Genomic DNA, 23,095 nt, shown 5'->3' with positions numbered 1-23,095 from the left:
AACTTGGACTTGCCTTTTGAGCTGGCTCACTTCTCCCTGGGGAGCTGTACCGAGGTCCCTAGGCCCCCCCCCTCCCCGTGCACTCCAATGCTTTCCTTTGCATGACGGACGGGTGTGTGAGCATCTCCCTGGCGCTCCCTCCCACCTGCGGCCTGTTCCCGCCAGGACCGGGGGGAGGCAGCCGTGGGGGAGGGCCCCGCAGCAGCTGAGAAGAGAAACGGCACCTCTCGGGCTAGGGCCTGGGCAGTGGCCCTGCAGGCAGACACACAGGCCCCGTCGGAAGGAAGACCCTGCGGCGGGCGTGTGACAGGGCCTGGATCTGCGGTCCTCGCATGCCCGGCTGTCGGGATGTGACACGCAAAGAAGCGAGACCACAGGGGGTGCTGTCGGGGGGCTGGGAAGGAGCGGGGAGGTCATGGCCAGGCGCTGTCAGCCGGGCTCGGCTGTGACCTAGTAAGTACTGCCATTGGGGTGTGGCACGTCCTTCTCACATTCCCAAGAACGAGGGCGACCGGCCACCGTGGCATGCTAACCGTGGCGCCCTCCTGGCCAACTGCTTCGGCCCCACCTAGCCAGGCTCTGTCCCATCTAGCCAGGAGCAAAGATTTAGAGGAGGACCGAGCCCTGGCCGGTGTGGCTCAGTGGATAGATCATCGGCCTGTGGACTGAAGGGACCCGGGTTCCATTCTGGGTCAGGGCACAGGCCCAGGTTGCAGGCTGGATCCCCAGTGCGGGTGTGCAGGAGGCAGCCGATCCATGGTTCTCTCTCATCATTGATGTTTCTCTCTCTCTCTCGCCCTCTCCCTCTCTGACATTTTTTTTTTTAAAAAAGGACTGAAAAGGAGGCCCGTTCCGCTCAGCTCCCGAGCTCGCGGGAACATTCGGCCTCGTTGGCACGCAGGGTCCCTGGGTCCCTGCCCGCCTGCCCACCGTCTCCTCCCTCCCCTGCAGATCGTGGCCGCCATCCTCGCCATCGCCGGGATCGTGATGATGACCTACGCCGACGGCTTCCACAGCCACTCGGTCATCGGCATCGCGCTGGTGGTGGGCTCGGCGTCCATGTCCGCGCTCTACAAGGTGAGGCAGGGGCGTGGGAGCCGCCCGCCGGGAGGACACGGGCCTCGGCGTGGCCACCTGGCCGGACGGACGCGGGGACCTCGATGGGGCCTGGGCCTTAGGGCCTCTGCCCCCGGTGGCCGAGCTCCCCAGACCCGCCCCTTGGTGGCCAAACCTTCGGAGCATTTGGGACAAAGTGGGTGTGGCCGTGGGTCTTCAGGGTGAGATTGGTGACATCATTCAGCGAGGACTGGGGAAGGTCATTTGAAATTTTTTAAAATACATTTTTATTGATTTCAGAGAGGAAGGGAGAGGGATAGAGAGAAACATCCATGATGAGAGAAAATCATGGATCGGCTGCCTCCTGCACGCCCCCCACTGGGATGGAGCCCACAACCTGGGCATGTGCTCTGATGGGGAATCGAACCCTGACCTCCTGGTTCCTAGGTCGACGCTCAACCACTGAGCCACGCCGGCCGGGCCAGAGATGGGTGTGTAAGGTCCCCGAGAGGGGTGTGTGATCGTGGCTGATATTTCTCACTTGTGTGGCTGCCTCGTCTTCGCGCTGAAGCTGGGGCGCAGTGTTGTGAGTGCAACGCAGACAAGTGTGAGCCCACGATTCATGAGGGGCTCCCTCTCCGAGCAGCTGGAGAGGAACTCCCCTGTGACGTCACTGGATTTGTGATGTCACTGGACTTGTGATGTCACTGGATTGGCGATGTCACTGGATTTGTGATGTCACTGGATTGGCGATGTCACTGGATTTGTGATGTCACTGGATTGGCGATGTCACTGGATTTGTGATGTCACTGGATTTGTGATGTCACTGGATTGGCGATGTCACTGGATTTGTGATGTCACTGGATTTGCGATGTCACTGGATTTGTGATGTCACTGGATTTGCGATGTCACTGGATTGGTGATGTCACTGGATTGGTGATGTCACTGGATTTGCGATGTGGGCAGTGAGCGCCGGTCTGACCGCCCTTCCCCGCAGGCCTGGCGGTGGGACTCGCTGTCAGGTGGCTCCGTCCTGCGGTCCAGCCCCAGCCCGAGCCTCGCCTCACCGGGGCCCGGCTGGGCCGGCGGGACCTGCAGCCTCTCGCTTCCCCGCAGGTTCTCTTCAAGCTCCTCCTGGGCAGCGCGAAGTTCGGAGAAGCCGCCTTATTCCTGTCCGTCCTGGGCGTGTTTAACGTGCTCTTCGTCTCCTGCATCCCCGTCGTCCTCTACTTCACCCGCATCGAGTACTGGAGCCCCTTCTCGGACATCCCCTGGGGGCACCTCTGCGGGTTCTCCGTCCTCCTGCTGAGTGAGTGGCGCACCTGCCCAACCCCCACCCGCGGAGACTGGGGAAAACGCTGCGTTTATGTAACAAACAGCAACATTCCTGCTTTCTTGTTTTTTTTTGTTTTTGTTTTTTTTTTTTAAATATATTTCTTTATTGATTTCAGAGAGGAAGGGAGAGGGAGAAATAGAAACATCAATGATGAGAATCATTGATTGGCTGCCTCCTGCACGCCCCCCACTGGGGATGGAGCCCACAACCCAGGCATGTGCCCTTGGCCGGAATCGAACCTGGGACCCTTCAGTCCGCAGGCCGACGCTCCATCCACTGAGCCAAACCGGCTAGGGCTGCTTTCTTGTTTTTTTAAAATATATTTTTATTGATTTCAGAGAGGAAGGGATAGGGGGAGAGAGAGCTAGAAATATCGATGATGAGAGAAAATCATGGATCGGCTGCCTCCTGCACGCACCCCACTGGGGATCGAGCCCCCAACCCGGGCATGTGCCCTTGACCGGGAAGCAAACTGTGACCTCCTAGTTCATAGGTCGACGCTCAGCCACTGAGCCATGCCGGCTGGACGCTGGTAACATTTATTGAACACCGATAAGTGTCAGCGTTCAATAGCATTAGCACCTGTTCTCATTATGAATGTCTTTGTCATCGTTACTTGATAAAAGGCTGGTCTGGTGCGTGGCAGAAATGCAACCAGGAGGTACCTCATCCTTTCCGTCTGCAAATGCAGACCCCAGCACGGCCAGCGTGGCTCAGATGGTCGACCTAGGAACCAGGAGGTCAAGGTTCGATTCCCGGTCAGGGCACGTGCCCGGGTTGCGGGCTCGATCCCCATGTTGGGGCGTGCAGGAGGCAGCCGATCCATGATTCTCATCATTGATGTTTCTCTCTCTCCCTCTCCCTTCCTCTCTGAAATCAATATAAATATATTTAAAAATATAACATAAAAATGCAGACCCCAGCAACCCCTGCTCACGCAGTCAGCCCCGGGTCCCTGCCAGCCAGGCGGGGAGGAAAGGGTGAGCGGGCCCATCCTCCTCTCTGGCGCCTTCTCACTGGTCACCGTTTCCAAATTGCTCTTCCTTCTTCAGGGAAAGAGAGGAGCTGAGTCATCGGCAAAATCGTCCTTAATCCCCACATCCCAGAGACCCCCTCCCACCCCCCAAGTTCACGGGGTCGGAGCCAAGGGCAGTGATCCGAGGAGCTGGGGTCAGACAGAGCCCACGGTGGCCGGCCAGGGCCGGTCACGCGTAACCGCTTCTTGCTCTGTTTCAGCGTTCAACGTCGTGTTAAATTTCGGAATTGCGGTTACGTACCCCACTCTGATGTCTCTCGGCATCGTCCTCAGTGTTCCTGTGAATGCAGGTGAGTCTCACCTTCGTTGTAAACAGACACACGCGTGCACATCCATCAACACGCACACGCTCCCACACACAGGGCACATGGGGAGCCTGCCTCCTGACCCCCGCTTGCTCGTCTCTTCTGTCATGTCGGGAGGGACCAAGTATTTATAGTGATGATCTGCACAAGTCCCGTTCTAGTTTGGTCTTCAAAACATAAGAGATGTGCATACATGATGGATGAAGTAATGCTCTCAAATTCTAAGAATAAAGCATGTCGTGGTAGAGAACATGGAAAGTACCAATAATATAGAGGGAACCATCAGGTGTTCATTGTCCTGACACCCACGGGCAGCCACAGTCAAGCTCTGGTTTGTACAGGGTGGGGCCTGTGGTTGCAAGCAGGTCAAACAGAGTTTATTCTTGTGTTATTATTTAGTAATTATTGTATTCTTTTTTCTTTTTTCTTTTAAGGGAGAGGGGGAAGAGAAAGAGAGAAACATCAATGATGAGAGAGAATCATTGATCGGCTGCCTCCTGCACGCCCCCTACTGGAGATTAAGCCCAAAACCCGGGCATGTGCCCTGATCGGGAATTGAACCCGTGACCTCCTGGTTCATGAGCTGACTCTCAACCACTGAGCCACACCGGCCGGGCAGTTATTGTATTATTTGTCATATGAACAACTGTCACCCTGTGTTTGTCCGCCCCCTGTCTATTCGCCTAACAAGTCTGTGTCTGAACCGAGGTGAGTTGCGGGAATCGACCCCAAGTTCAAGGCCTCCTGCCAGAGGGAGTGAAGGGTGATGTGCCTGAGGCAGCCCCTGCCACGGGGAACAGAACCAAAGTAAGGACGGTTCTGCCTTAGCCGGTGGTGGCTCAGTGGATAGAGCGTCAGCTTGTGGACTGAAGGGTCCGGGGTTCGATTCCGGTCAAAGGCACAAACAAGCCCAGTTTGTGGGCTCGATCCCCAGTGTGGGGTGTGCAGGAGGCAGCTGGTCCATGATTCTCTCTCACTAGTGGCCCGGTGCATGAAATTCGTGCACGGGGGGGGGGGGGGGGATGGGAGGGGAGGTGTCTCTCAGCCCGGCCTGCATCCTCTCCAATCTGAGACCTCTGTGGGATCGGGCCTAAACTGGCAGTTGGACAACCCCCTCGCAATCCAAGACTGCGGGCTTCTAACCGCTCTCCTGCCTGCCTGCTTGATCACCCCTAACCACTCTGCCTGCCAGCCTGATCACCCCCAACTGCCCTCCCCTCCTGGCCTGATCATCCTTAACTGCCTCTGCCTCGACCTCGCCACCATGGCTTTGTCTGGAAGGACTTCTGGAAGGTCTCATGGTCTAATTAGCATATTATCCTTTTATTAATATAGATGATTGATACTTCTATCTATCTCTCCCTCTCCCTTCCTCTCTGGAATCAATAAAAATATATATATATAAAAAGAAAGGTTCTGGGGCCGTTGAGAAGTCAGCTCCCGCCCACGGCCCGCCGCCCTGCGAGGACCCACGCCTTGTCCCCTTGTCCCCTTGTCCCCCTCGGGCCTGGCTTCTCGCTGAGTAACCAACCGCGTTCTCTGCCCCCGCAGTGGTCGATCACTACACCACCAACATCGTCTTCAACGGGGTCCGGGTCATCGCCATCGTCATCATCGGCCTGGGCTTCCTCCTGCTGCTCCTGCCCGAGGAGTGGGACGTCTGGCTGGTCAAGCTGCTCACCCGCCTCAAGGTCAGGAAGAAGGAGGAGCCGGCGGAGGGCGGTGGGGACCTGGGCTCTGGCCCCCAGAACAAGAGAAGGGCCCGGCCCTCCTTCGCCCGCTGACCAGTCTCCAGGACCCTCGGGGACGCTCGCGTGAAGGATCCGGAGGTCTGTTCCTGACGCCGCCTCGGTGGGCAGAGGTGTACATACCTGTACAGTCCGGGTCACCTTGGGTGAGTCCCACGGTATTTATGGGCATGTCCAATCCGCTTGCTCTTGTCCACATCAGACCTTCCACTTACGGTACCGACTCAACACGCACGAGAGAAGACCCTCAGCTCTTTTTCAATGAACGGAAAGCGAGTAGGAACCATCCCGGCCCCGGCGGTCTGGGGGCCACACGTTCTGGTTGAGGCAGGCGGACGTTCTGGATCTTCTCGACCGAAAATCCCATTGCACACTGTGATTCCTTTCCGGCGGTGGGAGGTCATCGATTGTCTCATACCAGAGCTGGACTCTTTATTTCTTAAGCGATCACAAGGAACCAAAAGTTAACTGTGAGTTTGGATGGAGACGGATAGGAAGAGGGGACACGCAAAAGGAGAATGACATCGCAAGCCATCTCTATGACCAGCCCGGTGGGTGGCGGGGCAGGGGGGCAGGTGGAGGAGGTCAGGCCTGAGCCAGGTAACGTCAGGGGGTGGGGGGAATCACCCGAGCCCCCCCGGCTTGCTCTCGCGTGTCTGTCCAAGGTCCCACCGGAGACGTTCCAGTGCCTTCTACAGAAACTTCATCTTGGCCTATGTGAAGCGAGTGACATTCTCCGTCACTGGCGCCATCTTATCGTTTAGATGTACAAATCTTTAAAAAAAAAAAAAAAAAACAATAAAACTACATATGATGGGCGTGTGTGTGTATGTGTGAGTGTGTGTCCAGAAATGGCCAAGCTGACGGCGGTGTGACCATGGAGCGTGGTTCTCGGTGTGACCACGGAGGAGGGGGCCGCCGGGTCGCTTCTACTTCGTGACCGAGACGGAAGCATGACCTCCCGAACCCGTGCATCTTCTGCCGAGACACTTCAGCACCAGGCTGTTGGCTCCCACCGGTTAGCTCTGCCAGGAAATGCTATCTGTGATGGATCTGTGAAGAGGGACCAGGGGGGGTTTAAGAGTTTACTATTTTTTGAAGTTTACATTGTTACATACGAAAGGGAAACCTTATTTTGAAAATGTTGTCATAACCCACCAAAGGTGCATAGGGGCACGGGGGCCCTGGGGAACCGGAACTTTTTAGCCAATTATTACTCTCCGTTTCCATGACCTGTGGGGCCAAACAGATGAATAAACGGTTTAAAAAGAAGCGTGTCGTTGTCTTGATGGCGACGGGGTGAGGTTCCCAGCACACCAGCTCTGACTTCCTTGCCGTCCTTACGCTTTCTCTCCCAGCAAGGCACCCAGACCCACCCGACTTGGGGAAGGAAAGACAATTCTGACCGTAGAGACAGATGTGATTTCCGCGGAGTGAAAGGCAGGCACACGGGCCTCCAGAAAACAAGCCCTGAGCCCGCCCAGCACCGTGACATCAAGGACACAGCGCTGGCCTGGCCGGCGTGGCTCAGTGGTTGAGCAGCGACCTATGAACCAGGAGATCAGGGTTGGATTCCAGGTCAGGGCACAAGCCTGGGTAGCGGGCTGGATCCCCAGTGGGGGGCGTGCAGGAGGCAGCTGATCCATGATTCTCTCTCATCATTGATGTTTCTCTCTCCCTCTCCCTTCCTCTCTGAAATTTAAAAAAAAAATGTATATAAAAAAACCCGCATTTTTAAAAAATTCTGAGAAGGGAGGAATCGAACGTGCGCGGCTGGTGCTCGCTCAGCCCCGCCCTCCTCCCGCCGGTACTGGTCCCACGTGGCCGCGGGGTCGCGAGGCAGTGCCCGCGCCTAAACCTTCCGGGTGGCGGAAGGCGAGACTGAGCGCTTCAGGTCCGGGAAAGGAGCCTAGTGCGTCCCAGCCGGAACCTGCGGAGGGGGCGGGACCAGACACACGTGACCCAGGCCGCTGGGCGGAGCCAAAGGATCACCGCCTAGTCCCAGGCACCGCCCCCTCGCCCAGCAGGGCGGAAATCCCGCCCCAGGTGAGCGCGTCGAGCCGGAAGTCCCGCCCCCTGGCACGTCGACGGCGGCCCGTGAGGGTCAGTACGAGGCCGGCGACTCCGCCGGGCGAATTGCTGGCTGGTGGTGCCGAGGTCTACGTGCCTGAGCCCAGCCCGCGGGGCGGCGTGACCCCTGCGGCGCCGGGACCGGCCCGCGTCCCGCTCCCGGGTGCGGACGGCGTGGCCCTTTCCTCCCTCGGAGCGGACGGAGAGGCAAGTTTGCTGTCGGCCGGCGGGGTGGGCCGAGGAGGTCGCCGACCCTCGCGAGCTGCGGTCCCTCGAGGGCACGCCGCGTCCCGCGGGTTGTTTTCATTGGGAGGGAGCGTAGGTTGGTGCGAACAGCGCCTGGGAAAGGGGGCGCCGCTGCCCCCCGTGTTATCGACGGGGAAACTGGCTGGAGAAGGTGAGAGAGCGCCCCTCCGTGACCGTGACCTCGGGGGCGTGGCGCTGACCCGGGCCCCCCCCTAGCCCGCCGCCCGCGGTCGGCTGCTCTGGTGCCGGCGATGCAGGCTGATTGCTTTCAGCTGCACCTCCGGCCGCCCAGCCGGCGCGGCTCAGGGCTTGAGTGTTGACCTACGAACCAGGAGGTCAAGGTTCAATTCCCCATCAGGGCACGTGCCCGGGTTGTGGGCTCCATCCCCAGTGTGGGGCGTGCAGGAGGCGGCCGATCCATGGTTCTCTCTCCTCGTGGATGCTTCTCTCTCTCTCTCTTTCCCTTCCTCTCTGACATCAGTAAAAAGTTTTTAAAAATTAAAAAAAAAAAAAATAAATACCTAGGCGTAACTTGGAAAAGCCGGGCCGGTGGGAAGCGCAGTGCTTTCCTGGCCTCGGTCCTGACCCGTGTGGCTTGGCCGGCAGGAGCCCGCGGGATGGCGGCGCCGTCCATGAAGGAGAGGCAGGCGTGCTGGGGCGCCCGGGACGAGTTCTGGAAGTGCCTGGACGAGCACGCGGAGGACGCCGCCCCGTGCCAGACGCTGCGACGCTCCTTCGAAGCGAGCTGCCCCCAGCAGTGGGTGAGCGACGCGCCCGCGGGCCGGGTTGGAGGTTGTGCACGCGAGTTGGGGGGCGGGCGGGGGGAAGAAGGTGCTGAGTTGGATGGAGGCTGTGAGAGGAGGTGCTGGCGTGGGCGTGTGGGCTCCACAGGGAATCCCGAGCAGCAGAGGGAACCTGGTGTGGTCCGCCAGGCCGCTGGCTCGCATCGGGCTGACCTTCGGAAAATGCCCCCTGAGGGATCATGGAAAAACGAAACGCACACGTGAACGTGGCCCCCCAAAACCCAACCCGCTGCATCGGTAGACTTCTCCGGGAACCGCCTGCGGGGCCAGAGGAGGCACCACTCATTGGCCGGGCGCTGCCCTCACAAAGAACGCACGCCCAGGTGCCCACCCCAAAACCACCGCGTCCTAGACCCGACATGTAATGGAGATGTGCATGGGGCCGGTTCTGACCCCAGTGCCTCCCTGACAGGGGCCCCCCCCGCCCTGCCCCGCGGGTCCTTGGAAGGCAGGGGCTCTGGAAGGGAACCAACAGCATTGAGCCCATTGGTGATCTTGTGTGTAAGGGGGACGCGCCTTCTGTTAATGCCCTCTGAGTGCTGTTGTGCCCGGCCGGTGTGGCTCAGTGGTGAGCGTCGACCGATGAACCAGGACGGTGGTCGGCACACTGCGGCTCCCGAGCCTCATGCGGCTCTTTGGCCCCTTGAGTGTGGTGGCTCTTCCACAAAATACCACGGCCTGGGCGAGTCTATGTTGAAGAAGTGGCGTTAGAAGAAGTTTAAAAATTTTGGCTCTCACAAGAAATTTCAGTCGTTGTACTGTTGATATTTGGCTCTGTTGGCTAGTGAGTTTGCCGACCTCTGAACCAGGAGTCAGGGCACATGCGGGGGTTTGGGGCTCAATACCCCGTTGGGAGAGCGGGAGGCGGAAGGAGCATGCAGGAGGCAGCCGGTGGATGATTCTCATCCTTGATGTTTCTATCCCTCGCTCTTCCTGTTTCTGAAATCAATGAGAAAAACACACCATAAAATAATAAATGAGTGCTGATGCTGCAACTCGGAGGTGGCAGCTGAAGCTCAGAGCGTGGAGGCCCCGTGCTCTGTGCTGGTCCGAGCGGCCGGGCTGAGGTTCCCGGTCAGGCCGGGCCGCCTGAGGATCGGAACTGAACTCTGCTTGTTCACAGCGGGTGCTGCTCCCGTCCCCGGGTGGTTTGAGAACAGGTGGCTTTCGAGGTGGAGTGGCTTTAGGGTCTTCACCGTCTCGCTCCTCTGATTTTGGGAGAGGAGCCTGAGGCTTGAAGGACACCACGGGGTGTGGTGGAAGGTGGGGTCCTGCTGGGGCCAGGCTGGGAGTGAACTCAGTGGACAGAGGTTGCGTTGGGGGACCTCTTCGTCTGTGAAACCAGCAGGACACACCCCGTCTCGTGGACTTACTATGAAGGTCCAATGTGTAACGACATATAAGCTGAAAACTGGTCTGTGTGGGACTTGCTGGTTGGATTAGGTAATGATTTTGGCCCCCAAAAATGCATTTCTGGTTATTCCCCTTGGTTCTCAACCTTTCTAATGCCGCGACCCTTTAATACAGTTCCTCATGTTGTGGTGACCCCAACCATAACATTATTTTCGTTGCTACTTCATAACTGTAATTTTGCTACTGTTAATGAATCGTTATGTAAATATCTGTGCTTTCCGATGGTCTTAGGCGACCCTGCTAGCGGTTCTCAATCTGTGGGTCACCCCAAGAGTTGCTGTAGAGCCTAAGACCATCGGAGGTTGGGGGTCACCACAACAGGAGGAACTGTATTAAAGGGCCCTGGCATTAGAAAGGTTGAGAACCACTGGCAGTGGTCGGCAAACTGCGGCTCGTGAGCCACATGAGGCTCTTTGGCCCCTGGAGTGTGGCTCTTCCACAAAATACCACGTGCGGGCGCGCACGTACAGTGCGATTGAAACTTCGTGGCTCATGCGCAGAAGTCGGTTTTCGGCTCTCAAAAGAAATTTCAATCATTGAACTGTTGATGTTTGGCTCTGTTGACTAATGAGTATGCCGGCCACTGCCCTAGAGCCGTGGTGGGCAAACGGCGGCTCCCGAGCCACATGCGGCTCTTTGGCCCCTTGAGTGGGGCTCTTCCACAAAATACCACGGCCTGGGCGAGTCTATGTTGAAGAAGTGGCGTTAGAAGAAGTTTAAGTTTAAAAACTGTGGCTCTCCAAAGAAATTTCAATCGTTGTGCTGTTGATACTTGGCTCTGTGGACTCATGAGTTTGCCGACCGCGGCCTAGAGGGCTTCACCGAGAGGAGCTCCTGGCTTAGGCGGAGGTGAAAACTGCGGGGGTTTGGGCTGACGTCACACCTGATTGCTTTTAGGCCCTGATGCCTTACTGCCCATGCGCCCCTTCGCCCTGCTCTCCGCCCACCTGTGGTCACTGAGCACCGCAGGGACTGAGGACGGGAAGGACCTGGTCCCGGGAGGCAGGACTGATGTAGGTGAAGAGCAGGGTCCGGGGGGTCCACCCCCACATTTTCCCAGGAGACCCCTGACAGTCTAGCCATAATTTTCCGCGCAGGCTGCATGTTAGAATCAGGTGGAAATTTTAAAAAACAAAAGGCTGTGTCCCAGCCTCACCTGTGGCTGGAGACACCAAACTTGTTTTGAAAGCGCTGGGGCTCGCAGGTGAAGTCTGGTGGATGAGGACGATCGGGAATCACAGCGCTGCCTTGTGGTCGGTGCACTGCCGGCCCGACCCCCACTGCCTCCTCCAGCCCTGGCTGTACACCCTCCCGCTCCCCTGCTTTCTGCGGCTCTGGGCCACACTCCCCCCCCCCCCCCGCCCCCCCCACACACACCCACTGCCTCCTCCAGCCTTGGCTCTACACCCTCCCGCTCCCCTGCTTTCTGCGGCTCTGGGCCACACTCCCCCCCCCGCCCCCCCCACACACACCCACTGCCTCCTCCAGCCCTGGCTCTACACCCTCCCGCTCCCCTGCTTTCTGCGGCTCTGGGCCACACTCCCCCCCCCCCCCGCCCCCCCCACACACACCCACTGCCTCCTCCAGCCCTGGCTCTACACCCTCCCGCTCCCCTGCTTTCTGCGGCTCTGGGCCACACTCCCCCCCCCCGCCCCCCCCACACTCCCCCCCCCGCCCCCCCCACACACACCCACTGCCTCCTCCAGCCCTGGCTCTACACCCTCCCGCTCCCCTGCTTTCGGCGGCTCTGGGCCACACTCCCCCCCCCCGCCCCCCCCACACACACCCACTGCCTCCTCCAGCCCTGGCTCTACACCCTCCCGCTCCCCTGCTTTCTGCGGCTCTGGGCCACACTCCCCCCCCCCCCGCCCCCCCCACACACACCCACTGCCTCCTCCAGCCCTGGCTCTACACCCTCCCGCTCCCCTGCTTTCGGCGGCTCTGTGCTCTGCCTGGTGAATTGGTGTTTGTACAGCGGCCGGCGGCTTCTTTCCTGTGCTCTCCTTGCTCCCAGGCCGCTGCCACCCGGAGGCCTCGCCAGCCCTGCGCCCTGGTCACAGCTAACAGGCCCCGAGTGCAGGGTCCGAGCACCGCACACGAGTCCCCTGCCCTTCGTCCTCCCCGTCACCGCTGCCACTGAGCCACACTGGCCAGGCCCCAAGTCTTGTATTGCTGAATCCAGCCTGCTCATATTTTGTTGAGGATTGTCTGGTCAGCGATATTGGCCTGTAATGTTCTTTTTTTGTCACATCTTTATCTGGTGTGGGTGTCGGAGCAATGCTGGCTTCCTAGAATGATTGAGGGGGCATTCCTTCCTCTTTGATTTTTTAAGAAATCATTTAAGGATAGGGATTAATTCTCTAAATGTTTGGTAGAATTCACCTGTGAAGCGGTCTGGCCCCGGCCCTCTGCTTGTTGGGAGATTTTTGATGACTACTTAACTTCACTACTAGTCACATCTGCTCGAGTTTTCTTTTTCCTGGTTCAGTCCTGGGAGGTTATAGGCTTCTAGAAAAATTGAATTTGTTGGCATCCTTAATGTTTTATATTTCTGTGGTGTCATTTGTAACTGTCATTTATGATTTTATTTGGGGTCTTTTTTTCTTGATGAGTTTGGCTAAAGGTTTGTCCACTTTGTCTTTTAAAAGAACCAGCTCTAAGTTTCATTCATCTTTTCTATTTGCGGCGGGGGGTGTTCTTTTTCTAGTTCCTTTAGAAACTTGGATTGTTTGGGATTTTCCTTGTTTCTTGAGGTGGGCCTGCATAGCTATGAACTGCTGTTGCTGCAGCCATAAAATTTGCAACGTTGTGTTTTCATTTTCATTTGTCTCATGGTAGTTTATTTCCTGATTGATTTTGATTGCTTATTCAAGGGCTCAGTAGGGTCTGTAACCCAAAAGGGTTGTGACTTATGGTCTACATCCTTTTCCCAGACTTTTATAATCAAATGTACTGCTTTGAAATGGTTCTAGGATATAAATGACTCAGGCCGCTTATACAATTTATAGTGACTATAACCTGTTACATTTAAATCTGTACTTTTGTTTATCCAAGCTGCATAACCTGACCTTGTTTCAAACCCCTTTTTCTCAACAGATAAAATATTTTGACAAAAGAAGAGACTACTTAAAATTTAAAGAAAAATTTGAAGCCGGACAGTTCCAGCCTTCAAACACCACAGCCAAGTCGTAGGCGGTTGGCGGACTCTTCTTTCTGGACATTTCCACGTGCTCCATGGACTAGGGCAGCTCAAGTCATGGTAAACATCAGCACATATGACTTTTAATAATGAAAATGATCAGACAGTGGAGAACTGAAATAGTGGTATGAAACATGCTCAGTTTTAATTTAGTAAGAAATCTATTTTAAGAATTAAAGCCTGTTATGAAAATACATGTGCCTATTTTTTTTGGTTAGAGCAGTGGTCAGCAAACTGCGGCTCTTTGGACCCTTGAGTTTTAGCAAAGGCCAGCTTAGGAGTACCCTAATTAAGGTAATAACAATCTACCTACCTGTATCGTTTAAGTTGAAAAAATGTGGCTCTCAAAAGAAATTTCAATCGTTTTACTGTTGATATTTGGCTCTGTTGACTAATGAGTTTGCCGACCACTGGGTTAGCGGAAGGTCGTGGGCAGATACTATAAATAAAGCAGGTTGTCATATGGGTCCTAGGAGTTAGCATTTTAATAGTGGCACACAAACATCGTGAAGGGAAGAACTTGAACTATACAGCTGAAATAATAGCTAATATACTCAATGAGGGCCCAGGGAATGTTTTTCCCCAAAAATCAGCAACAAGGTGAGGCTGTCCTCTCTCACTTCTATTCACCCGCACACTGGATTCCTACCTACTTCACTAAGGAAAAAAACAAAAACAGTTCCTAGGAAAGAAATGGTCTTTTAAAAAGTTTTATTTCCACAACTGCTTAAAACATTTTACTAAAGAAGCAATACAAATTTAGCGTAATATGTTTAAGGCACGTGAAAAAGTTTGGCGTAAGGAAAAGAATGCACAAATTATTCTAGTAAATCCAGAATTTGTTTCATTTGTGCAAATACTTTTCAACTGTTCCAATAGCACCGCCAACTCCTCTCAGAGGAAGCGGGGCCTCACGCCTGGGGGCCCCCTCGCCTGTGCAGCTGCTGCCGGGTGTACTCCCAGACGAGCAGGGCTCCGCTCACATGGACGTTGAGCGAGCGGGTGATGCCCTGCTGCGGGATCTCCACGCACACGTCCAGCTGCTGGATCAGACCGGCGGGGATTCCTTCACGCTCGTTTCTGGTGGAAAGGGAGAGGACTGGTTACTTTCCTTGAATAACCGTATTTCCTCAGACATTCTGAGCTTTTCTTTTTCCTGGTTTAGTCCTGGGAGAAAGGAAGCCGGTCTACGTGACGAGGAAAATAAGGATAAAAAGATGTGAGGGGCAGTCCTATGGTCACCCGACCCTCCACCCCACGGAGAAACAGTGAAAAGTCGGGGGGCTTTCCATAAGCGTCACAGGCCGAGTGCCGGTGGTGTCAAGCGTAGTGCGGGGAGTCCAGGGAAACTGGCCGTTTTCCAGCTGAGCCGCGAGGAGGTCTCACCCCAGCAGGAGCAGCGACCTCTCCGGGAAGCAGTACTGGGTCAGGGCCGTGCTGCGGGCCGTCTGCTCCACGCCGATGACGGTGTAGCCTTCCGCCTGCTTCTGCCTCAGGTAGCCCGCCAGCTGCGGCGGCTTTACCTACACATCCATTTTAAAAGCACAAAGTCAGTCACAGCCCCGCTACGAGTCAAATCAGAGTTTAAAAACACCTACCAGACTGAGCTTGCTTAAGTCTTTTTAAAAACAATTAGACACTATAACCAAGAACTCCCCCAACATCATAGAAACGTATAAAAATTATGCCTATACCAGCAAGGCATGTTTTCCCGAAAGGAATCCTACGTTACTGATTTCTAGAAGGACAGCCACGTAGGGATCATGAAGGAACCTGAGAACAGCACTGGCTGCTGTCAATTCCTGCGGAGGAGCTGATGCACGCGGGTGGAGGACTCCAGACGGAGCCCACCGACTCCCATGTAAGTCCCTGCCACCCACCTCCACCAGAGGCAGCCACTGCTCCGCCGAGACGCTGAGCTGCTGGAACTGCTTGTCGCTGACGCACTGGAGGCTGCCGACCACCAGGGCTGCCGCCCCGAACACCTCGCAGGTGCGGCACAGGCCTGCGGAGCAAGCGGGGACGTCCCCGCCGTCAGCACGAGGCTGAGCGCACGGTGCCCCATCCTGGCCTCCCGCAGCGGGTCACGCCTGGAAGACGGCGGCCCACATGGCCGTGCGCTGACGGCCAGCTGCAGGATCTACAGATTCTAAGGGAGCCCCCGGACGCACGGTTACCTCCCAAGTTGGTGGGCTTGTCGATGAGGGAGGCCACTACGATCAAGCGGCTGATGGCCTTGCCGAGCTTGGCAGCACGATCCTGAAGTAGCAGCTCCAGGTCTGCGTCGGGAGCGGAGTGTCTCCACGGGAGTATCTTCTTCTGGACATCTGTCCACTCGGACTGCTCGTCTGCTTCCCCGGAGCGAGCGCCTGGGCAGGAAAGGAGAAGCCCCTGGAGAAACCAGGCCCCGCGGGTTCCGTGTGTGACGTCACACAGGTCGGGAAGCCGTTCACCGAGGACAGGAGGAGCGGCCGGGGAGGTGCCAGCGTCAGTCCAGCTGGGAGGCGTGGAGCGTCCCACGCCCAGGAGAGGCCGGGCAGAGGGAGACCTGAAGTTCAGCGAGGGCCGTGGCTAGGGATTCGGGACAAGAACAGTGGGCCGGCGGTGAGGATGCAGACCTCGGCACACAGCCGTTAGGATCAGTTGTGGCTTTAACAATGGGTCGGGGCTCGTGGCTGTGAGGGAAGAGCAGCGGGGAGTGGGCCTGGGAGCTGGGGAGAGAGACAGTGGGAAGTGGCTGCCAACCAGCGAGGATGGACTAGAACCCAGAGCTCGACTTCACTCAGAATCTGGCCCTTTTTAAAACCTCTACTTTACAGAAATACGTAGTGGAAAAGCAGTGGGCTCTAACAAGATTTCTAAGAAAGATACATAAGGAAGCAGATGAGGGTGCCGGCTTTTCACAGCGAAGCTGAGGCCCTCAAAGTACCGGCGGGTCCACACGTTCCACGGCTGCTCCCCGGGAGCCGCGCTCACGGCCTCGTGGAAGAGCCTTGGTCAGCCACCGGCTCGGTCTGGCTCCGTCTGCAGCCGCTCGCCGGAGCCAGGCGGCAGCGGGAAAGGGGGCCACTCACCTGCGTCCTGCTGAGCCCAGTCCCCCGGCCTCAGCTCACGCAGCTGTGTCGCAGAGAGGTAGCGATGAGCCCCTGCCCCCGAGGGAAGGTCCGTGAACTTGGCAAACTTGTCGATGGCGATCCACTCGTCTTCAACAAGGCCTGCAAGGCGCGGAAGGATGTGAAATATGGTCTGAAAAGGAAATTGTAAAATCTAAACTTTCCCTCTTAAAAACAACAAAAAAAAAGCAAAGAAATACATAACTGTTTCAAGTACAACTTATTACTAACCTATTTCCCCAAACTATCCTATCTGGTCCAAGTACGTCCTTTCTATCTTGTAGCAACTGCCATGTGTCTGACCGCCTTTTCTAAGAACCTGGCGAGCAGCAGGTCTCGCACTCGGGTCCCTAATGCACTAACAGCCCCCGGCTCTCCGTGAGGCAAAGCGTCTGGAATCGGTACTGATGTTGGGCAGCGTTTGGACAAGTGCTGTTTACCGACCACCACCTTCTCCATAAGCAACAGGTCAAGCTCTTCCGGTGCCCAGTCCTCCCGTTCACTCCCACTAGGTGAGCCATTTGGCCTTTGGCTTCATCCTCCTCGTTTGTAAAGTGTGGATAAAACGGGGTTAAAACAGCACATGAAAAAAGGTGTTTTGTAAACTGCACAGGGTACACAACTTAGTCATCACATAAACAGTCCTTTTTCTTACCTATGAGAACTGAGAACCAGGAAGTCACCAAGGTCAAAGGCCAGAAGAAGCGGAAGCACAGGGAATAGGCAATTTTAAAATGAAACAGTAAATTTAGATCAACATGCAAGTCTTCATTAAAGTCTTTAGAGCGAGTATGGTTTTCTTCATGCAACATTTGTGTAAATTTGTTAGCATCATGGCTGCAGCTAGGTAGTGAGTGGTACCAGTACAGCTACACATGTATGAGAGGGAGTCTGTGCAGATTCACTTCATTTGCAGTTAGGGTTCCTTCCTATCGGGAGTGGAGAGCGAAATACACAACACGAGAGAGAGGCCGTCCGAGGCAGGAGAGAGGAAAGCGAGGACTTATCCTGCGGGAACACCGAGTGGCAGGCGGGCAGGTGGGCGTAAGCTAAGAGGCACTAAGGACCCAGCAGAAAGGCCGAGCAAGGCGCCTGCGCACTGAGGACCCGGGACAATGTCTGCAGTGACGCAGCGGAGGCAGTTAATGCTCTGAGGCGGCTCTCAATGCACAGAGCTGTAGCTTTTCTAAAGGCCAGGGTGTTAGTGATCCACCAGAGTAATGACTGTGCACAGTAGCGCAGACATCAGAGTTCTTTAGAGGAAAAGAAGGCCGCATGTTTCAATTCAGAGAGAAAGTAATGCCATTTCTACAAAGTTCAGTCCCTTAGAGATCAAGTTAACTGATTGGCTGACTAGTTGTGATAGACCTAGACCTGTCTGTGGTTCTTGAAGTGAATTACATGAGCCATTCGGGAGGCGGGGTATCGCCTGGTACCCAGGTTCAGTCCCCCAGGACCTAGACAAGGCAATTAACAAGAGTCCATCTTCTCGTTCTTTTGTTAACAAGGGGCTTCGTTACCACAGAAGCTCACCTGCACAGTGTTCTCACCCACTTCCTTTTCATGTCAGAACAGATCTCTGTTCCGAGGTAGACACTGCCCTCCTGTGTGCACAGGCCCAGCTGCCTGAGTGACGTGACTCGCAGGTTCACTGCATAGACACACTCAGAACCCCCCGGGTTAAGGGGGAGCAAGTGAGGGGAAAGGTGAGCTCACTGTCGGCCTCCAACCACGAAGGCAAAGGAAGCGCCGGGGCTGACGAGACCGGAGCGTCCACACGGCCAGTGCTCACCTCCAGGCAGTAGTCCCGGAGCGGGTGGAACGTGGCAAAAAAGAAATGGTCTTGGATGCGCTGCCAGTTCTTCTTGGCGTTCCTGAGGACGGACAACGCGGGGTGAGGCACAGACGGCAGGGGAACGCCAGACACCTGACTGGTTTGTCCCCTGCAGAGTGTGGAAAGGAGGGGAACGTGTGAATTCTATCCTCATGTGCACACCTCTAACTCCAAGATCAGCACACTTTAGGAACTGGCCCTACACTGGGCCTTCTGAAGGGAAATGCAAAGCAAACAACTCGATCCAAGTCACACAACTAAGAACGACTCAGAGTGGACCCAGGGCTGCACCTAACGGGGGGGGGGACGGGGTCACTCGAGGGGTGCAGAGGCCTGAGCTCCATCCGAGGTGATGGGCAGCTGACGACGACGGAGACGCCGGGAGCACCTGACAGGCAGGAATGCCGGGAGGAGGGGCTGGGGAGCAATGGGAGGCGTCGGTGGGACCCTCAGTCTCCGGCTTAAACACTGAGGAGAGAAGGGCATCGCCTAAGTCCTTTCTCTGCTCTGAAGACTCAGCCAAACTGTCACCAGCTCTCACCAACCACAGGTGTCACGTGAGCAGGTCTGCGTTCTTGGCGCACCTGTCAAGGGGGACGGAGGTTCTCGTCTGGCCACGGACGTGTCTTGGCCGGGCCGGGCGCCAGGAGCAGCTCTGGCTCTCAGAGCGCCCTGTCTGTGCTGCGTGCTAACTTGGCCGTCAGGCAAAGGCACGGATTTTCCAGTCCCCGTTCCGTGTGCCTCGGCTGCTTCCACCCTCTGTCCCCTGGTTTATGTAAATCAGTGCGCGCTGAGCGTGCGAACAAAGCCCTCTCTGTGGACTCCTGCTGCCTGGTCTGTGGTGTGAGCCCTGGCGCTGCCGGGGGTGGGTCAGGAATGTAATGCAGTAAGGCACCGCCTCAGAGGCACGGCGGGGAGTGATGCTTCCCCTGAGGGGCTTTGTAACGGGTCACGCCCCTCCATCCACAGGAGCAGTTTACAAGGTCGGGGAGCCGCCAACAACCCCACTGCAATTCCACTGCACACCTAACGGGCCGCCAGCTCCGCCTCGCCCGGCTCTGCGCTCCCACGTGGCCTCAGTGAGCCGAGGGGCGCCGCCTGCCGCCGTCCTGCTCACCGAGGGGCTGCCGGCGCGTGCTCACCCTGCTCCCGGCGTGCTCTCCACCTGGCTGAGACTGGACTCGATCACGGACGCCAGAGCGTCCAGCTCCCCCATCTGCAGCGTCTTACACACGCCCCAGACCTTGTTCAGCGCGACCAGCGCGTACAGGCGGACACTGAAGTTGTGGCTGCAGCCCCACTGCAGCGCGAGGACCAGGGCCTGCTTCAGAGCCAGCGTCTGAGGAGAGAGAGGAATTCCTTCTTCAGTGGCCACCGACCGCGGCTGGGTGACCGCGGCACGGGAGACCTCGCATCACTGCGTCCCAGACGGGCTCCGGGCTCCCACCCTCCTCCCTAGACAGACGGACACGCTGGTACAAGGTCCCCAGAGGCAAATCCCGTGACCCTGCGGTACTCCCCACCCTCCAGCACGTGTGTGCATTAAAATAACTTAGCGTCCTGTTTGTACCACGTGCTAACTTGATGGTCAAGGCAAAGACCCAACAATACGGTACAGAGTACCCCGCCCAACGGGCTTGTAGCCAGCTGGATTCACTGGGAGAAATTGCAGAAGACACAAGGAATGTTACACTTACAAAGATTAGGACAAATCTTAACCCTTTGCACTCGCTTGCTTTTTCTCGATTCCTGCTACCGATGCTAACCGTGTCGAGTCACACTCGACATCCGAGTGCAAAAGGTTAAAAGTTCTATTTTGATAGTCAAGTTTAAACTCTTCTTACAATTTAAACTCACCTTTTCTGTAAGGTTTTGAGTAATAATGTCCCAATGGGACAAAACCGCTAAGAATGTACAAATGCTTGTTTTAAGATTGTCTTCACCCTGAAAAAGAGTCAGATGAAATGTCATTCAGGGCTTCAGTGCCGGGCGACACTGCGGGCCCAGCAGGGGGCAGTCTCTCCCGGGTCACAGCTGCAGCCCAGGGGCAGATACAGGATCAAAAGCAAAGAGAATAACTTCCTAGAACCAAATGCCAACACACGGCTGGCTGCCGACTGCAAGGCATCGCTCACTTCCTGGGAAGTGAGTGGTGGGTGAGGGTGCACCCACGGGGGGTGGGGGTGAGGCCTGCAGGGTGAGCACTGGCTGGAGGGGAGGGAGCCGGGGAGCGAACAGGTGGAGAGGGAGCAAGACCAACAGACACAGAGGCAGTGGAAGGACAAGGCAGCGAGGCAGGGAGTGGCAAGGACAGAGTCCGATGCTCAGGGGACCGTGGGGACCGTGGCTTTAAAAGTCCAGGATGGAAAGCTAAGAGTGTGAAAGTGGGTTCAGAAACCTTCCCACCAATCGTCATCGGGAAGAACATTATTTTGTGACGCTAAACCGACAGAAGCCACACAGACTGGAAGAGGCTGCAGACACGGCAGCTCCGGGGGTGGAGGCGGCGGAGACTCGGTGTGGAAATCGGGTTCTCAGGAGCCCGACTGTGACCGTGAGGGTGACTGCAGGAGGGACGAGCTCAGGGGCAGCTCCATGGACAGAGGGTGGACACGAGGGGCTTTAGCAGCCGTGGGGCAGCAGGTGAAGGAGACCGAGTACGGCAGGCTGAGAGCAGAGGCCTGCACTATCACCCATCACGATCCTGTGTCAACTCCGTAGAGATGACTCAGGACGCAGGAAATGCTGGGGGGGGTGGGTGGACGAGGGACATGAAATAAGAATGGAACAAACCGACGTCTGTTTCCATTGGGTGAGAGAGACCTGAAGATTCTCATTGAAGCCTGCTACTCTGGTGTCGTCTAAAATTTACCTACTGGAGCCGAAACCGGTGTGGCTCAGTGAATAGAGCGTCGGCCTGCGGACTCAAGGGTCCCAGGTTCGATTCCGGTCAAGGGCCTGTACCTTGGTTGCGGGCACATCCCCAGTGGGGTGTGTGCAGGAGGCAGCTGATCAATGTTTCTCTCTCATCGATGTTTCTAACTCTCTATCCCTCTCCCTTCCTCTCTGTAAAAAATCAATAAAATATGTATTTTTAAAAATTATAAAAAACAGATTAAAAAAATAAAATTTGCCTACTGGAAATTTCCTTGAAGTGTAAGGAGTACACTTAATTCTTCATCATTCTTATTTCTAAGATCAGACATCTGACTGCAGCACTCACCTGTTGCCCTTCTTACTAACCAAAGCCTTTTCCATCTTTATTCTGTTATAATAACAGACGAGCTCTCAAGGTAAGCCAGAGGTTTCTGTCTCTTCAGTTAATTCAAAACACAACCTAGGATGTCAATACAACTGGGCCAGGGCAACTGAGACTCAAGCAACAACTAATTAGAGTGAAACAGATCTCCCAGCACAGTCCACATCTTTTGTTAATTTAAAAACATGAAAAATCTCCTTTACTTACACAAGAAAAGCAATCCCAGAACTTCGGAAGAAACTGAGGAAATTTATGAAGAATCAGTATAATAATCCATTCTATGTAATACTTTATGGACGCTTGGTTGTTGATGAAACCAGCCTGCAAAATCTTGTCAATGATTCTATTCAAGAAATTCTGAGAAAAATAAAATTTACAAATTAAATTGTGTTATGGTTATTAATGGTCTTAAATTTATTTTTACTGAAATGTAATTAACATATAACTAAATTTAAGGGATAAAAATGCTGACTCGATGCATTTACACGTCACAATACAATTACCACCATGGCATTGACTAACAACTCTACCAGATCACATAATTAATTCTTTTTTTGTGGTAGGGATAATTAAGATCTAGTCTCTTAGCAACTCTGAAACTGGTTAACTTTAAAAATGCCGCTAAAAAATACTGCTAAAAAAAACACCGCTTAAAGCTTTATTGTAAGTAACTCTTGAATCTACCACTCTGCAAACAACGGCCCTAAAATCTGTTGACAGACATAATGATGAGGAACTTCTACTGAGACGTTCACGTTTTATTTGGACGTCAATTCTGTGAGGAAGGTTTTTACTCTCTGTATTTTTACAGGGAAAAGAAGAGATTCAGAAAGGGTAAGGAACTGTCTCCAAGCCACAGATCTAGTAAGCGGCCGAATTCAGATCAAGATGTGCGAGGGGCCCTGGGCTAAAAACTTGCGGCCAGGATGCCCCCGTCAGCAGAGGCAGACGAAGCCCAGCAGGAGCAGGGCCGGCCTCCCCACCTCCTTGGACGACTGCCCATCCTCCTGCCCCACAGCTGCCCAGTTCTTCTGGCCGAGACCCTGACTCCACAGTCTGCCCCCGCGCCCCATCCTTCTCTTCAAAACCGCACTTCCCTCTGGGTAATTGAACATCTCTCAGGAGCAGGCAGAAAGCATCATCTCCTCATGTGAAAGTATTTGTTATGTGTATTTATTTTAAAGAAGAGGTTCTAACTGGTGGAAGAGGAGCAGAAAAGCTCATTTCAAGCCCCCGGGCCGGGCTGTAGTGGAGCAGGCATCTGGGTTAGACCTGGTTTGGGTTCCACCTTCACTACCTCCTAGATGAGGCCGCTGTGGTGTCCGCAGTACCGACAGCCCACAGCAGGCACCCGCCAAGCAACCAGCGGCCGGGGACCAGGGGCCTGGGGGGCTAATCAAATGGCACATGGATGGAACTTTAAACATTGAAGTGTTACACTGAAATAGTGAAAGGAAGAGAGCCACTGGGCCAGGTAAGCCCGTTTCTGGCTTACTCTACAATACCTGCCTTCGCAGTCTTTGTTAAAAATGTTCTGAATAACTTCAATTTTAAGAACTGAAGTGTAAGTGTTCAGCAGGTTACTTCCTCATTTTCAAACAGCAACCTGACAGTTTCTACTGCCCCGTTCCTTCACACGGAGCCATTATGCTCAAAGGTCCAACTGCAGGGACCACA

The 23,095-nt window shown here is 55.2% G+C and overlaps 3 protein-coding genes across 12 annotated transcripts in view; 2 read left to right on the top strand and 1 right to left on the bottom strand.

Moving 5' to 3' along the window:
• SLC35F3 (solute carrier family 35 member F3) overlaps nt 1-6,691 on the top strand; it is a 59,799-nt gene extending 53,108 nt beyond the window's left edge. For both annotated transcript variants that reach the window (XM_079763744.1, XM_079763743.1), the window contains exons 5-8: nt 952-1,077; nt 2,173-2,365; nt 3,629-3,718; nt 5,285-6,691. In XM_079763744.1, coding sequence (XP_079619870.1) covers nt 952-1,077; nt 2,173-2,365; nt 3,629-3,718; nt 5,285-5,517 — 642 coding nt within the window. In that variant the 3' untranslated portion in view covers nt 5,518-6,691. The remainder of the gene's footprint in view (nt 1-951; nt 1,078-2,172; nt 2,366-3,628; nt 3,719-5,284) is intronic.
• Nucleotides 6,692-7,564: 873 nt separating this feature from the next.
• On the top strand, nt 7,565-23,080 carry COA6 (cytochrome c oxidase assembly factor 6). Of its 3 annotated transcripts, none has more exons than XR_013813111.1 (4): nt 7,565-7,758; nt 8,404-8,558; nt 13,110-13,272; nt 22,230-23,080. XR_013813111.1 is itself a non-coding variant. In XM_079763631.1 (3 exons), the coding sequence occupies exons 2-3, from the start codon at nt 8,415-8,417 to the stop codon at nt 13,203-13,205; spliced, it is 240 nt and encodes a 79-aa protein (XP_079619757.1). In that variant the 5' UTR covers nt 7,565-7,758; nt 8,404-8,414; the 3' UTR covers nt 13,206-13,408. The 3 variants fall into 3 exon arrangements, 1 of the variants encoding a protein (XP_079619757.1); XR_013813112.1 differs by lacking the exon at nt 22,230-23,080 and adding an exon at nt 21,440-21,618; XM_079763631.1 differs by lacking the exon at nt 22,230-23,080 and having other exon boundaries at nt 13,110-13,408.
• TARBP1 (tRNA guanosine 2 -O-methyltransferase TARBP1) overlaps nt 13,961-23,095 on the bottom strand; it is a 37,650-nt gene continuing 28,515 nt past the window's right edge. The window contains exons 22-30 of one of the 7 annotated variants that reach the window (XM_079763625.1): nt 21,626-21,775; nt 20,017-20,103; nt 19,302-19,498; nt 18,118-18,199; nt 16,287-16,458; nt 15,390-15,581; nt 15,093-15,217; nt 14,599-14,735; nt 13,961-14,292 (exon numbers count right to left, since the gene is read on the bottom strand). In XM_079763625.1, coding sequence (XP_079619751.1) covers nt 14,124-14,292; nt 14,599-14,735; nt 15,093-15,217; nt 15,390-15,581; nt 16,287-16,458; nt 18,118-18,199; nt 19,302-19,498; nt 20,017-20,103; nt 21,626-21,775 — 1,311 coding nt within the window. In that variant the 3' untranslated portion in view covers nt 13,961-14,123. Of the gene's footprint in view, nt 14,293-14,598; nt 14,736-15,092; nt 15,218-15,389; nt 16,124-16,162; nt 16,459-18,105; nt 18,200-19,185; nt 19,499-20,016; nt 20,104-21,625; nt 21,776-23,095 lie in introns of those variants that run through there. The other 6 variants (XM_079763628.1, XM_079763626.1, XM_079763627.1 and 3 more) reach the window with 6 other exon arrangements.

This window comes from Cnephaeus nilssonii, assembly GCF_951640355.1.
Source record: "Cnephaeus nilssonii genome assembly, chromosome: 23".
Classification (NCBI taxonomy): Eukaryota; Metazoa; Chordata; class Mammalia; order Chiroptera; family Vespertilionidae; genus Cnephaeus; species Cnephaeus nilssonii.
Note: the sequence above shows the minus strand (reverse complement) of the source record. Positions and strands in the feature narration are given on the sequence as shown.

Excerpts from the sequence above, each read along its gene's own strand:
- COA6 (XM_079763631.1), top strand. The coding sequence starts at position 8,415 with ATGGCGGCGCCGTCCATGAAGGAGAGGCAGGCGTGCTGGGGCGCCCGG. Across the intron at positions 8,559-13,109 it reads CGAGCTGCCCCCAGCAGTGG|ATAAAATATTTTGACAAAAG; the intron begins GTGAGCGACGCG and ends TTTTCTCAACAG.